At 45.5% G+C, this 15,389-nt stretch overlaps 1 protein-coding gene across 2 annotated transcripts in view; it reads right to left on the bottom strand.

Moving 5' to 3' along the window:
- adamts9 (ADAM metallopeptidase with thrombospondin type 1 motif, 9) overlaps window positions 1-15,389 on the bottom strand; it is a 58,770-nt gene that overhangs the window by 32,815 nt on the left and 10,566 nt on the right. For both annotated transcript variants that reach the window (XM_016681500.1, XM_007571579.2), the window contains exons 9-25: window positions 14,208-14,354; window positions 13,438-13,579; window positions 13,120-13,224; window positions 12,742-12,887; window positions 12,266-12,447; window positions 12,018-12,154; window positions 11,175-11,292; window positions 10,896-10,991; window positions 9,520-9,686; window positions 8,706-8,835; window positions 7,799-7,925; window positions 7,462-7,675; window positions 7,209-7,376; window positions 5,959-6,120; window positions 4,184-4,303; window positions 1,391-1,498; window positions 1,138-1,305 (exon numbers count right to left, since the gene is read on the bottom strand). In XM_016681500.1, the coding sequence (XP_016536986.1) occupies window positions 1,138-1,305; window positions 1,391-1,498; window positions 4,184-4,303; window positions 5,959-6,120; window positions 7,209-7,376; window positions 7,462-7,675; window positions 7,799-7,925; window positions 8,706-8,835; window positions 9,520-9,686; window positions 10,896-10,991; window positions 11,175-11,292; window positions 12,018-12,154; window positions 12,266-12,447; window positions 12,742-12,887; window positions 13,120-13,224; window positions 13,438-13,579; window positions 14,208-14,354 (2,437 nt within the window). The remainder of the gene's footprint in view (window positions 1-1,137; window positions 1,306-1,390; window positions 1,499-4,183; window positions 4,304-5,958; window positions 6,121-7,208; window positions 7,377-7,461; window positions 7,676-7,798; window positions 7,926-8,705; window positions 8,836-9,519; window positions 9,687-10,895; window positions 10,992-11,174; window positions 11,293-12,017; window positions 12,155-12,265; window positions 12,448-12,741; window positions 12,888-13,119; window positions 13,225-13,437; window positions 13,580-14,207; window positions 14,355-15,389) is intronic.

The raw sequence follows: 15,389 nt of genomic DNA, 5'->3' as shown, positions 1-15,389 counted from the left end.
TATATATATATATGTGACAGGTCCAGAGTTTCCCCCCAGTGTATTATAAGCCTGGCGGGCCACCAGGCTTTACTTGTGCCCCCACCAGGCTAAGCATTGCTTATTTTTAAAATGTTTGCATTTTTTATGGCTTTATAGTTGGTGTTCAGGTATTAATCTTCCAATCTTTTAATAACACAAATATTTTAAAATATCCTGTCAACTTCAAACATTTTTTGTTTAACTCAAAAACACGACGGACCGCTGGATGAATGACTGCCGTAGCGCCTAACCACTGGGCAAGTTTTCTGGGGGAAACCTTGTAGTCCTGACATAAAAGCCATCTACTAAAGTTTATACATTTATGTCACAATATTTCTCCTGACATAACATACCGTAGGACAGCTTTCCATGAATGCACCTGGTGTTTTTGTCGCATATGAACTATTGGAGAATGAACTGCGAAGTCCTCAGGCGAGACGAAAGAAGGTTTTTACAGTGTTATGTGCCTCTGTGCACAATATGTGTGTTGGTGAGAGCGTGACTATCTATAGAACGGCAGATCTGCTTTGGCCTCAAGATGAACCGTTTCCTTTCAGATGGTCGCTGGGTATTTTTGGCTCGGTGATATGAGTGGGTGGACAGTGGGGGTGCATTTGTGTGCGCGGTGCACAGTGACCGGACTTGGAGTCTGACTGCATGGTATCGCCACGCCTCTGATGAGAAACATCTGCAAACAAGAACGAAGCCCCCTCGCTGCAGCCTCTCGCATCGGCTCCAGAAACTCGCTCCTCCGGCCTCTTACTTAAGGACTCTGTCCCTGCTTGCACCTCTTCTCCAGTTCATGTCGCACACTCATTGTGCTGCATATGCTGTGATTTATTGAAGTAATATTGACAAAAAGTATTAGTTCGACTGGCAGATTTCTTCACTCAGCAAGACATTTTTCCTGTTATGAATGAAAAAAAATGCTAGTGGAACTAGTGCTTTTTAAATATATCAATATTCAAGCATTATAGACTTAAAACAAGGTTGTATATCCTGCTGAAAAGTTAGTTTTATCTCAATTTTATGAGTAATGACATATTTGCACTTGAAGCCAAACAAAAATTCCTGGTAAGACTTTGTGTTTTTGCAGATAGTGGCGGCTTCTCTCACCGCTGTCCATTCCAGCACTTTCCACTGTCCACAGGCTACGACCAAGCACACTTCCCTGGCAGGCGGTCTTGTCAGGTGCGCACAGGCCGACTCTTCTGCCACGCCGCCCTGGTTGTCACGGCAACTCACGTAGCGCATCCGCGTGCCTTTGCCGCAGCTGGCGCTACACTGTCGAGAAGAGGAGGAACGTCAAGACGACGCAAAAACGTGGAGCCGGCAGACGAGATGGACAGTTCGAGAAAGGGGGACCAACCTGAGTCCAGGAACCAAACCTCCACTGGGTCCTGTGGCCTTGGTGAGACGGGACCTTGGTTACCGGGGGGACAGGGTGGCTGCTGGAGCACTGGGCCACTTCACAGTCCTGTGAAATACGAGACACATACGCCCATTCATGCGGGCGGTTAATAAAACCGCTGTACTGTAACAACATTTGTCCCTAAAAACAAAATGCCAGGAATATCAGAGAGAGGCTTTTATGACAAGGGACCACCGTTAACGAGCTCGGCTCTGTTCCTTCAGCGCCATGTTTGAAAGTGGGTATGGTTCCCATCAACTTTCCCCCCCCTGCCTCCTCCACCTTATCACAACAACATTATCAGGGTCTGCCCTGTCAGTTCAAACTATGGATTGTGGCTGTAAGCCACTCAGCATAAAGCCCTGATCCCTGTCATAACAGGTCATAGTGGAGTGGTATTTAGGGCTCCAATGCCCATGCTGGCGTGGTCCGAAGCTCCACCCCTAATCCACCCCCTTTTCCCTCACCTTCCGCCTTCTCCCCCGCCGCCCCTGCCCTCTGGTGCCCTCTGACCCCCTGTCTCTAGGAATGACGACCTTAATCAGGTCTCACAGACTCTGAGTAGACTACACATTCCACACTCTGCTTCCTAAAAGAAACAAATAGGCCCCACAGAAGCGCTAAAGGTTGCTCCGCACACCCTTCCTGCCACACTTGTACGCGTCTTACTTTGGCAAATCCCCCCGCAGGAGATCGAAACCTTACGTGGCGTCGCACTCTTTTGCACCACCTCTCGGTCCTTGTATTAAAAGTCCCCTCTTTCTATGAACGCATCTCTTTTTCTTTTTTTTTTTCTTTTCTGAGTCCCGCCTGGCGGAGAGAGCGGTGGTGGGAATGGCGGCCTGGTGGCCCACTTCATGGCTGGCTGGTCAGAATTACAACGAGGTAAGGCGACTGCTTCAGGGTCACTGGTCAGCGGTCTCTGCCGACCCAGGCACCGGAATTAAGAACTGCTGCAACTAGAGGGGGCCTCATCCTGACGCTGCAGGATCAGCCCTCTGAAATGGGTTTACGCCCCACGCTGACCAAACAAACCTCTCATTCAGCTTAAAATACTGTATGTTTCTTTGTAGTTTTTGTTTTGTGCGTGTGTGTGCGCATGTTTATGATGATAAATACAAGGGAATGTTCTCCCCTTCAAAATGGACACATTGGAATAGAGATCAAAGGTATCTTAAAACATCAAACCTAAAAAAAAAAATAAAAAAAAAAAGCTTTTTTACTGGGTGACTTGTAGGGAAAACCTTCATAGGCAGTGGGCATTTTTTGTTCAGATATTCATCAAAACTGAACATTTCCAACACAATTTGTACTGTTCATTTGCTTTTCAGATCAGTAAGAATTTTAACGTCAGTACTTTCATGTCTGTCGTTTTCTGGGGAAAAAGTTTAATCTAAAATGTGTTTTTTTTTCATATTTGAAATGAATTTGGTTTTAGTAACAAATTGGACCAACAATCAAGTTTAAGCCTGAAAGGTCCTGCCTGGTGTCTGGCGGGTCAGGAGCTCAACAAATCCCCAAAAGCTAAAAGTAAAACTTGATCTTCGGATGCGCCGTACCTAAACCACCTGGATCTGACAACAACGCTTTTCCAATGCAGACATTTACCGAGGTAAGAAGACTCAAAGTTTGACGTTTTCATTACATGCGAGATGCTAGCAGCCTTATGAACAGACCAGCAGATCACAGGAAGGCTGAACTTTTGTTCAGCCTTCCTGTGAAGGATGAATGAATGTTTTAGGCGTTTCCTCGCTACAGCACATCCAGTTTGTTGATGTTTGATTAACAGGTTTTTACTCAACTGCCTTCATTAAGAAGTGGCAGGAAGACCATTTCTGGTAGATTGCTGTAAGCCATGTAGGGGAAAGAGCAAATATAAGGAAGAAAGGGGGTGTGGTCAGATTAGATCATTTCTGGACTTTTTGGCCACTGTCCAAAAGGTTGAATATTGGTTTATGAGTGACTATACATAACACTGATCATCTCCCTGAATACACTATCCTCAGTGTAAAACATGGAAGTGGCAACATTATACTTGGGGTGGGATGATTTTCCTCAGCTCAACATAAAAGCAGGGCATTTATCGTATCGTTTATCATTTATCATGATAAATTTCTTAGAAGATTTTGATTTATCGTTTTCATGATAAATTCCAATGAAGGATGTGTAGAAAAAAAAGTGTTCGTATAGTCAGGATTATTAGTTTTACAATTTTCCTCCACCATTTTTTTTTTCAATAAAAGTGTATGAATAAATATCAATACATTTGAGAATATGATTAAATGGAGTTACTGTGGGTACTTTAGTGATACAAATCACACTTCGTCCTAAAGAAGCTCGTTACAAATGGTAGTTTTTTTTTCAAGAGCATTATTTGTGCCAACCACTTCCATGTAGTTACCTAAAAAGAGTAATAATAGTTCTTATGGTCACTTGTATCGTTATGACAATACTACCACAAAATATCGCGATACAACTAAGTTTTATCGACACAGAAGGAAATAACTATTTCCGTAAGATGTCCAAAACTGAATACAAGTGCACGCCACACTTTTCAGATTTTACATGCCTAAGATGACATAATGTGAATATATTAGGGGACAATTTGCAAAGGCAAGAGTCGAGGATGAGACCCGCTCGCTTTCGTCTGCGTTGGTGCGAACGGACATGCGTGCTTTCTCCCGCCGTCTCCTTCATCTGCAGACAAACGTGGAGATGAAGGGACGCCGCAGAGATGCCGTTTCCTCTCACCTGCGTATCAGTGGGTCGCGTGGCAGCATTACATTCAGCGTCGTCCATGACAGCCCCGTAGGAGCCCACCACACACTTCACCGCTCGCATCTGGTAGCCTGGCCCACAAGAGGTAGTGCACTGAGTTCAAAGAGAGAGAGAGAGAGAGAGAAAGAGAGAGAGAGGGGGGAAAAAAAGGAGTGGAGGGGAAATGTTAACAACTGTGAAAAGGAGAAAGAGAGGCAAGCACAAAGCAGTTGGTTTACCCGAGGAGGCAATGAAATCTCCCCTGAAAATAAATAACTCTCCACATTAACAAACGGAGGGCTTTCCCGCCGACGGGGAGCAGAAGGAGTTCGTATACGTCGCTCCGGCTGTTTTTTCCACTGTTGCCAAGTCAAAGGGTACAATCCCGCGCTCGCTTCTGGCTCATTGCCTTCGGTGAAACAGGGTCAAACTTGTGTGGCGGCGGCTTTAGCTACCATTTGGCCGCGCTTCATTAAACCGCTTCAAATGCACGTTAACATGCGCACATCCTCTGATGGGAGGCGCAGGAATGTTTCGCATTTTTTGGGTGTTAAGTTTTGTGTGCACAGTTTACAAACTGAGAATGCACACAGACACCGCGCCGTATGCGTCGTTTCAGGAAGAGGCTTTTATCACACGGCCATTCAGGGGGATCTGTCCCGCTTACATTGTCTATATATCAAAACAAGCACATTTCCTGTTTCAGTGCACATTCTACGGGGGAATTTTTACGTTGCGCTTCTTACACGTCGCAGTTTTCCCATTCTTTGACGGATCAACAGCTGGGAAATTCCAGCTCTGTTTGATTTGGAGGTTTAAGAGCTAATCTGCAGCGTCAAATCGCTGGTCTGAGTCGACAAGCCGCTGCTTTGAGCCTAATTAGACGATCGAGTTCCATTTATGTGTGGAGGGTAAAATATTTCCTTTAATGTCTGCTGTCGGTGTCGGGAACCCAACCACAGCCTAGTTCAAATGGATTTATATCCAACAGGTTTTCTTCCTGGATTCACCTGTATTTAACTTCATCCATCTTCCTCTCATCTCTGACCACTCCGCCCCGGATTGCTTAAGGCGTCACTTTAAAATACATGGAGGTTGCTGGCGGTAACGTGACAAAACGTAGAAAACTTTAAAGGATATGAACAATATCACAAGGCTTGCTGCATCCATTGGGGCCGTACTTTAAATTTACCAATAACAATGAGAACAGAATGAAGTTTCATGCAAAAGTAGCTGCGCTTGTGTTCTGAAGAGAGCCGCAGCTGCGACTGCTTCCTGAGCACAAATCGGCTGCAGAAAAATCTGGCCTGTAACGTTCCACTAATTGCGCAGACTGAATTAGATCTGTGAATCATGGTCATTTAGATTAGCACTGGTGAGGGGTCTGAAATCAGCTCTGCATAAATAATTGCAGCTGTAGATGTACAGTCATGGAAAAAGGAGTCTCCAAAACTACCAAACTGGTTATCGCAAAGAAGGTCAGGAGTAGGTTTTCCACTCGTTGGTATTATTTTTCACGTCATGATGACAAACCTTAGATTTTGTTTTTTTCATAGTTGATGTTTTCCCTCCAGCTTTTGGCATTGGGTTAACATGCTGGAGCAAAAACCTGCCAAAACCTGCGCAAATAAATGTCTAAATCGTCACTACCTGCTGCTAATTTCTCTCTAGTCACGGGAACCCTGACTTTGCGTTTGTTCAAATCTTCGAGAGAAACAAAACACGTTGAGTGTTAGCAAACACAATAAGCCTGCAGAGGGACAACTCACCTGTCCCCACGGTCCAACTTGCCAGGAGGCGCACTCTTGCTGCTGGCACGTCTGCACCGATTCGGGTTTGGCCGCGCCACAGAAGCGGTCGTCCAGGCGGTCCTCACCAAACTGGCACCATGTCTGTCTGTGCCTGTAGCCTTTCCCGCACGTCACAAGGCACTGAAAGGGAAAACGTTGAAAGCGACACAGAAGCAGCACAAGACGTTAATTGTGTTTGTTGCAACTGCCCTGTTTACGATGATCTGAATGAAGACGTTTTCAGAGCAAATCGCCGTCACATGGGAGCGAGAGGCCAGAGGAAGTGTGATTATGCATATGTATATAGAACAGTGGAAGTGTTTCGGCAGCAACATGTAAAAAAAATAAAAAAAAATCCTGGAATGCAGCCCACAGTTTTGCAAGCTTCACTATGTGTAAACTGAGCAGAGGTTAAGCAGGCTTCTACCCTGCAATCACCACTTTCCCAACACTCACTTACAATGGAGGAAGTGGATAATTTAAAGCAACTGAGACAAACCAAATTAGTCCTAAGATTTTGGTCCGAATGAATTGAAATTGCAGAAAAGCAAATAGGTCTGCATAGATTTTAGTTAGAAGCTGCAGTCTGTAACTTTTACGAAAAATATGTTTTTAACACATTTGTAGAAATTACCATCATGTCATGACAACGTCATATAAGAAAGATCTCTGAGCTCCTCTGCCTTCGCCCAGTGCTGCCAATACTAAATGCAGAAATACATGACTCAATCAGAAACAACCAGTCCCAAGAAAGGAGGATGGTCTCAACGCTGTCAATCACTCTGGTGTACGCACCGCTCACATCCTACGCCTTGCTCTCTGCTACGCAACAGCTTGTTCCCCCGCAACACAGCCTGCCACAAATGTTAGGGCTAGTTAGCGTGGCCACAATGACAGTGGATAAACCGTTTTTTCTGTAATGGTAAGTTTCTCTGCTGTTGAGCAGCATGTACACCAGGATGTTAGACAGCCCTAAGACTTTCCTCCTGTCTCTGATTGGTTGTTGTTGATCAGGAGCGGCCCACTTTTCCATGCTGCAATAGGAGTTCAGTCTTATCCTGTCTTGTATAAAACTGACAACATGGTGACAGTTTTAACAAATATGGAGAAAACCATATTTTTGTAAAAGTTACTTAACACACATTTAATGTCATAAGGTGTTTAGAATTATTTAAAAAACAACAACAACAACAACAACAACAAAAACATGCGATCATTCCTCAGCTGACCTCAGACCAGTCACCAGTCTTCCACTGTGGACAGAGGAACTCATTGCAGGGTTGGACGGTCAGTTTATCCCTCTGACTGCAATTGCTCTCATCGTCGTCTTCGCCGCCGGACGACTTTCGACACACTGCGCCCCGCCGCCTCGTGCCTCCGCCGCAGCTCTTCGAGCACTGCGATCGAAATAGCCGGCCGTCAACAGGAGGGAATGGCCAAGCAAAATCCAACAAAACCCTTCCCGTCCTGCTAGAATCGTACCTCTGACCAGGGCGAGTAATCCCAGCCGCCACCAGGGTTACAGTCGCCATGGCAGCCTTCCCTGTCGTCGGGTTTGCGTTGCCCGCTGCAGTACCTGTCGTCGACTTTCTGGGTCTTGCCATCCGACTGGCTGATTTTGGCGCAGTACAGTTCCAGAGTGCGATATCCAACGCCGCACTGGGCCGTACACTCGCTCTTACGAGCCACGTGCCATCTGGTACGAGAGACAGAGAGAGGACGGGTCCCTCAAAAGTGCCGTACAAAGTGAAGAGCAGCAGACGAACCGAGAGGGCCCCGTTTGGGCACTGAAAAGTCGGTCTAAATCGGTCAAACGGACCTCACTTCACATTCAGTGTTGCAGGGCTCAGTGATGGCAGCGGGCCGGGCTGAACTGTGGCACCGCTGGTCCGACACCACCACCCTGTCCGACTCTCGGCTGCAGAGGATCTTACGCTTGCGCTCTCCTGTTGAGATACAAAACAGCAGAACTGAGTAAGTATCGTTTAAGAGGTTTTGTATGCATTGCTTTGATTAATGAAACTTTTCTCTTTGCGGTCAAGTTCAACTGGAGCTTTCTGTGTTGGGTCCAGACCAAATAAATATAAAATAGGTAAACTAGGATTTATTCTTCATAAACATGATAACTTGTCAGCATTTACTATGACTCCTTACAATGCATGCATCTTTTAAAGTTAGCGTTTTTTAATACGTCGATGCCACGGACCACCTATTTAAAGCTCAAGTGCTTGCAAACAGTAGGTGAGAACCGCCAAGTCTTGCGTTTCAGTGCAATGAGAGCTTAGTGTGTTCCTGCTGAGGACATTACATGCTTGCTGTGCGACCTGCTCAGTTTTCCCTCCAGCTCCGGCCGCGCGGTCTTCCCGACAGAGTCGTGTCAAGAAGCAGAGAAAGAGATTCAAAGTGTGTCGCGGCAGAGAGCAAGTTTTTCGAGTTTACCTGCGATCCGCCCCCACAGACCCGAACCACTCTGAAAAACCCACGGTCACGTCGGGGAGGGTAATATATCACAGCCCACTTGCTGTAAAAATGAACTCGGTCGCAAGCGACATTTTCAAGGCGGTTCTCGTCTTGAATGTCTTGCGACTGTGAGGCTCCCACGTCTGCCATCTTCCATGTTTTCTCTGCTAGGAGCGTCGCATTTATCTGCAAACTTTTCTAACACTAAGGCCTGCCAACCACATGTGCCTCCACCCCCCCTGCTGAACCCTCAACCCCCGCCTCACCTTGGCACAGGCGGCTGCACTCCTGCCAGGGCCCGTAAGCGTCCCAGAAGAACTGCTGAGGCTTATCCTCTATGGGGATATTAAAGGAGTAACTGACATCTGGGTTGTAAAGGTTTCCAACGGAGAGAACCTGGAGGGAGCACAGAGAAATACAGTTCAACACGGTGAGAAGAGAAAATGAAGCGACGGATTGTTCACTCGTTTAACGCGTTAATGCTTTTTTCCACATTCTGTCATGTTATAGCCACAAACGTAACAGCTTTGGACGTTTAGACACAGAGATGGGCATTTATCACATCGTTCACCATTTATTGTGATGAATTTATCATCGTCACGTTGTTTAAAAAAATAAAAAATAAATCTCACACTATGACGCCGCCAACTCTGTGTTTCACCAGGACGGCGCACACAGCTATTCTCCCAGCATGCATCACATTTTGCATAGAGGCCCGTAAAGATTCGATTGGATTTCAACAAAACCGAAGCACCTGCTTCCATATCAGCTTTCTTCCACAAAGAGCTGATTTAGTGCATGACTAAGAGTTGCCTTCTGGACTAGATTTTTGTTAAAATTGCATTTTTGGGCATCAAAGCGGAGAGAGGTGAATACAAATGAGAGCCATTCTTTCCAGATTGCTATTCTTTGAACAAATTAAATCCTGGATTAATTACATTCGACTCTGAGACTGCTCTGTGCTGGTCTGATGCACAAAATCCCAATAAAACACTTTACAACATACTAAAATGTGAAAAAATAAAAGGTTCAACGGGAAAACCATTAGTATGAGGAGATTTTCTCCAAAGTTCTTTTTACCTGAACAATGATCTCCTCTTCGATGCGGTCGGTGCAGTTGATCCTCTCGATGACGTGGTCGGAGCCACTGTACTCGATGACGGCATCTCCCACTTTGATTTCCCTTTTGAACATGCTCACCACAAAGTCTCCGTTGAGCAGGAACTCTCCGCGGCTGTTTGATATCGCTGCAGGGAGACACGAACCGTTTTTGACTCTCGTAATTGCATTTCGGATCAAGCCGCGTCCTCTCAACTCGAGTGGAATCATCTCCAGAGCGGCATGCGTTTAAAAGCTGTGTTTGGGGCAGCACCACTTACTTTAAGCGATCACATGGCACCGCATGCAAGGGGATGCATTAGAAACACAAAGGTTTATGTTAGCATTTAAAGGTAGACTGAGGCACGAGGCAGAAGTAAAAAAATAATCCTCTTTTCCAGGAGAAGTCCCATTCGGGGTCGTCTGCACTCATTCACTCTAATGCGATTATGGAGCTAATTTCCTGCCTTTTCTTTCCTCACCATTTCACACGTTACATTATTATGACTGTCGAGAGTGCAAATCCTTCTAAGAAATCTACGGCCTGTTCATACACATAAAAAAAAGGACCTTTCAAGCCGTTTGTGTAGAAAAGGGTGATTAATGTTAAACTACGCTCTGAGGTTGACATTGTGAAATACACACAGCTGTGGAGTTAAAACACATTTATTGGTGGGGAAGTGTAGAAAACCTAAAAATAAGTTTGGCTTTTGTTTTCCTGCAGCAGCAGCAGCAGCAGCATAATGCAGTGATAAACAGCCGTCTCTGACGCAAGCTTCTCTTCATCTCACCCCACATGTTCAACCCTCTGCACAGACTGGAACGACCAAATGAAAGAGGGTTCATTTTCATCCCTGAACTATTTCTCTTCTGATTTGATTTTCAGTTTAGCTTTTAGGCAGACGGTACCGGATATTTATTTTTAAACTTCATCACAGTATCAAAAATCCTCCACTAAAATTAACAGTGTGCATCAGGCACTCTTACACCAAATGCGCTTTGAGCGTCAGGCCCGTCTGGTTTACACGTGGAGGGTCATCGCGGCGCGATTTGAACCGTTTGACGCGTCGAGCGCATCCAACGTGTCCCGAGTTTTTGATTTAGATCAAATCAAAAACGTGAACTTTAGCATCAAGGTAACCAAGCGTCTAACCTGGCTGACCACACCTGATTGGCACCAACAGGCCTGGTTCTGACTCAATAAAAGAGGAGTATGCATACAGTGCTTGAGTTTACAGTACACGACTTCACAATAAATCTAACAGGCAGGCAGATATTTAAGACGAGATAGAATATCTGATCGACTACAACTCCCAGACACGAAGCACAATATGACTGAAACAGCGGCGTAGTCTCACCGAGGTAGTTGTCGTCCTCCGGCTTCCCTGAGTAGCTGTGTTGTCGCACATCTATGTTTGTAGCACCACTGGGTATTCGCACCACTTCGTTATAGCCTGTAAATGTGATTAGATTGTTACAGTATCTGCTTTGGATCTCAAATATAAACAATTTTAAACAAATTACATCTGTTTTTTTTTTCTTCTGAAGGACAGTCACATTTAATGGTAGCTGAAACACAGAACAAGAGTGGCAGGATCCAGAATGGAGAGCGATGGGACGAGAAGGTCGTAGCTCACCGTAGCGTACAGTGTTGAACGGTCCTGCTACAGTTTTGCAGGAGGAGTTGTCGCCTCCGCAGACACCACACTTGTCTCTCCTGGCTTTAGAGTTCAGGACGTGATCACAACCCGCTTGCTGCTCCATCAGGGAAGAGGCGAGACAAGTGTTTTGTTAATGTGAATGGCACAGCACAACTTTGGCATCATCATGCAAAGGATCTGGCTATTTTTACGTAAAAATGTACAGATCGTGAAAGAACAAATGTAACGTGGCGACTCTTAAAGACTCTGCTTATGAAAGACTCGACATGGCAGGGCAATGCAAAGTACTGCATATCCGTGAATGTATTGGAAAGTGTCTGTGAGATGAATAAGGTTCAGGTTTGAACTTTGACTCTGTTGCTTTGAAAATCGCCAAAGGGCGTGATTTCTTTTGCAGCGTTCTGTGTGTAGCACTCAGACGAAACATTGCAAATGTTTCTTTGAACAGTGGCATGGAACAAAGCTTGCCGCCTTAAGCCAAACAGATTTTTGATGTCGTGACAACCTCTGGATGTGAAATGCACTTGTCCGGGGCAGAGGGACTTCCTGAGCCACAGTCAAACCCAAAGCTCTGTGTGTGGTTCCGAATGTACACAGGGAAGCCCACTGGCTCGTTTGATGTGCAGGGCATGTTTGCAATCAAGCTTTCAAACTGAAAATCTAGACGTCAGATTTGAGGAAACGGTCTGGTTAAGGCAAAGGATTTGAGATGTTGGAGGGATGTGGAAGTCATTAAAAGGTACGGGAGTGCCGCACGAACAGACCCCGCCAGGGGATGCAGCAGGGATGTCTTTAAGCGCTCAGTACGAACAGGCTCACCCTGCACAGGCCCTGGACGCAGATGTCGTTGGTATCGGGTCCGCATGGCGTGCCATCGATGACCCTGTCCCTGAGCTGATAGTAGGCAGTGCTGCCCGCCACCCTGCAGAACAGCTTACATCTGTCCTTCATCAGAACTGACAGAGGAGACAAAACAAAGGCTGGTCGGTGCAAGGCTTACGCTGATTAATACATTTCACCAGCTAAAATCGGGCAGCAGGCAGCAGAAAATGAAAACAAGGACTCACTTCCGCTGTATTTGGGAACCCAGCGGACGTTTGGAGGTAGACCGTTGATGTTGAAGTGCTTTCCATCGAAGACAGCACATTGTTCCTCCCTGAAGTCCTTCTTCTGCTTGGAGCAGGGCTCAGAGTTGCAAGAACGAAACTTCATCCGCCGGCCGACGCAGTACATTCCTCCGCTCCGGGGTCTGAGAGCGCAAGAAAGTATGGCAACTTAAAGTATGTCAGTTCTTCTCTTCAGCTCGTTCTCATTCGTTTCTATTCGTTTCTTGGACTCCATTAATCCGGGATGAAAGGCTACACTCACCGAGACTGGCCGACGTGTGTGCATTTAGCAGAAAAAAACATCCCTGTAAGGTCTGCAATCAATGATTCACTGAACTCTTGCTATGGAAAGAATCCCCTTAAGGAGGTTTGATCTATGGAACACTGACTTCGGCAGATGAAAACATGCACGACTACAAAGACACGCGGCTACTCACACTGGTCGGTTACATTCGCGCATTGCAATCTTTATGCCGCCGCCGCATGTCCGGGAGCACGTACCGAACGGACTCCAAACCCCCCACGCTCCGTCCACCGGCGAGGCGTCGTGCTCGTTGGGAATGCACAGGCCGTGTTTGCAGTGCTGTGACATAAACAGGAGGAAGAACGGAAACAGATTCAATGACAGGAGCATACGTAGATGGAACAAACAAAAGAATGAAGGAAGGTTAAGTTTCATCAAAAAATATTGAATGCAGTTATTAAGTGTATCTGAAAACATTCCCACTCCCATTAGTTTTCTAAGAACTTTCTCCTACTGGAACCCACATCCTTGCATGCACATTTCTCGTTTGCAGATTCTGCGCGACGCTTACCCTCCCGGGTGCGCAGTCGGTGCCGTCGGCCCAGGGCATGTGCTGGGTCCTGCAGCCCCGCTGGGCGCCCTCTGGACTCGTGCACCACAGCCTCCGACACTGAGTCTGTCAATTACACACAGGCATGTGAGCTACATGTTAATGCTGACATTTCAAAGGTCAACAATTAATGCACAGCACCTTAAAAAAAAAGAAAAAGAAGCATGCATTTTAACAAAATGTTCAATTTGCTTTCCTTCGTATTTTAGAGGGAACCACTGACAGGTTTTCATTTTATACGTGTGACTTTAAAGAAGCCAAAAGCCCAATTCCACTCACCATGTAAGGGCACACCTGCGTTCCCGCCCCGAATATCAATTCGCACTGTCTATTGACACTGTATATCCGCCCGGGCAGCTGCTGCAACAGACTGTATGGCCTAGAAACGGGCTCGTCGAGCAAGCACTCACCATATCCCGTGCTATTAGGAAATAAAAATAAAATGACTTGAAGAAAAAAAAAGAGGAAGGAAAAAAAAAAAACAAGAGACACAAACAGACAGAAAACACACTCAGTACGGCAGGAGTGGTCAGTTATCTGCACACATACATCCACAAAGACGTCTGCTTATGCTCAACCGCGCATAATATCATCCCATTTACTATTTCCTACAGTCGGAGTAGATGTTTTTTTTGTGTTTTTTTTTTCTCAGGAGTTCGATGAGTTTATTGGGCAAAAAGGGAGACTAAGGCTGAAGGAGTTATAAAAGTATTTCTTCCTTATGTTACTTCTGAATTTAGCAGTTCCAGTTTTAAGAAGCAAGCCAACAAACAGTGCAGCTATAGTGCCGCAATTTTGTTACATTTTGCCACAAAAACTTTCATGTAGTTTGTTTTCCAAGTAGGCTTAGTTTTCCTCTCATTTGACCTTATTGCTTTGCTGTGGCAAACAATAAGAAACATCTTTGTTCATGTTTCTGGATGCACATGGATGAAAACTTCCACTAGGTCTGCGCCATCCACGTCTGAACAAGCGATTTTTACTCTCTCTGGCTACGTCCTAACAGACGGACACGCGTTATCGTGATGATAACAAGAGGCACGACATACTCGAGGAACTCTGTGATGTACTTCCTGCTACACTTGGACCACATCCAAGGGTTTGTGTTGTAGTTGAGCGTGGGAGCCATGATATGCTGCTGTGACTTCACTCCGTCCTCCTTGCACTTGTTGCTGTCATCGTGAGGCATGTTAAACCTAGAGAGGAGAGAAAAGTGAACTAACTAAAAAAAACACGCAGACAATATAGCGCCAAAAAAAAAAAAGAAAGAAAGAAAATCTAAGTGAGGGGGGTTGAAGTAATTCTGAACGTTTCGCAGACAAAGCAAAAGCATTCTGAATGACGGACATGCAGTGAGTGATGACTTCACAGAACTGTAGACTATTAATATCTCTCCATGTTTTACATCTACAGCTATGTTCCCACTATCATTGCGGTGATGGTTTTGGGAAGCTAATTTGTGGCTGCCACTGAAAATAACAGAGCGTTTGTATTCTCTGCCTGTGGGGACTTTGGAGAGAAACCGGTCTGATATTAAATGATGTTAAAAACCAGGGAAACATTTCAGATGGGAAAATCTGAGGCCCCACATTCAGACCACAGCAGGGTATAGAAACGTGATTGGTGTAAACCGGTACGACATCGCACCACTCGCGGCTAAGCTCCCCACCTTATACAGGGCAAAATCACAAGTGAACTTCACCAGCAAGCAGCCGTCGGCCATGTTTGCACTGGTTGGTGTGGATAAAGATGGAATTCAATAATCCAGCTCTTTGTTTAGTGGCAAGAACGAGCATTTTGTTAGAGATGATGGATGAAGGCTTAACTGCAGAAGGCTTAAAGGGGCGGTCTTATGTAAAATCGACTTCTTTGAGCTTCATGTCATGTTATGTTTTTCCCTCATTCTTGGAGTGCTCCCTCGATTCTTTCGTAAATGTTTGAGAAATTCTTTAATCTCCTTTCAGAGGTGTCTGAACGCTCGTTCTCACAAGGCGCCACCTACTTCCGACCTGCTGCCTCACCCCCGCATGATCCCCACTGAGCCCCCTCCAGACTAGTGGCAGAGGTAATTAGCACACACTTGCGTGTGCTTTTACGTAATTCTTTTTTGTGTGTGTAGTTTCGGGAACTGACGGTCTGATGGGAACACCCAGTTTCTGGTCACAAGTATATATTTTTTCCATTTTCTTCTTCATTATTATTATTATTATTATTATTATTATTATTATTAT

Source organism: Poecilia formosa, unplaced genomic scaffold, assembly GCF_000485575.1.
Source record: "Poecilia formosa unplaced genomic scaffold, Poecilia_formosa-5.1.2 Scaffold283, whole genome shotgun sequence".
NCBI lineage: Eukaryota > Metazoa > Chordata > Actinopteri > Cyprinodontiformes > Poeciliidae > Poecilia > Poecilia formosa.
This window is presented reverse-complemented; position numbering and strand designations above follow the sequence as displayed.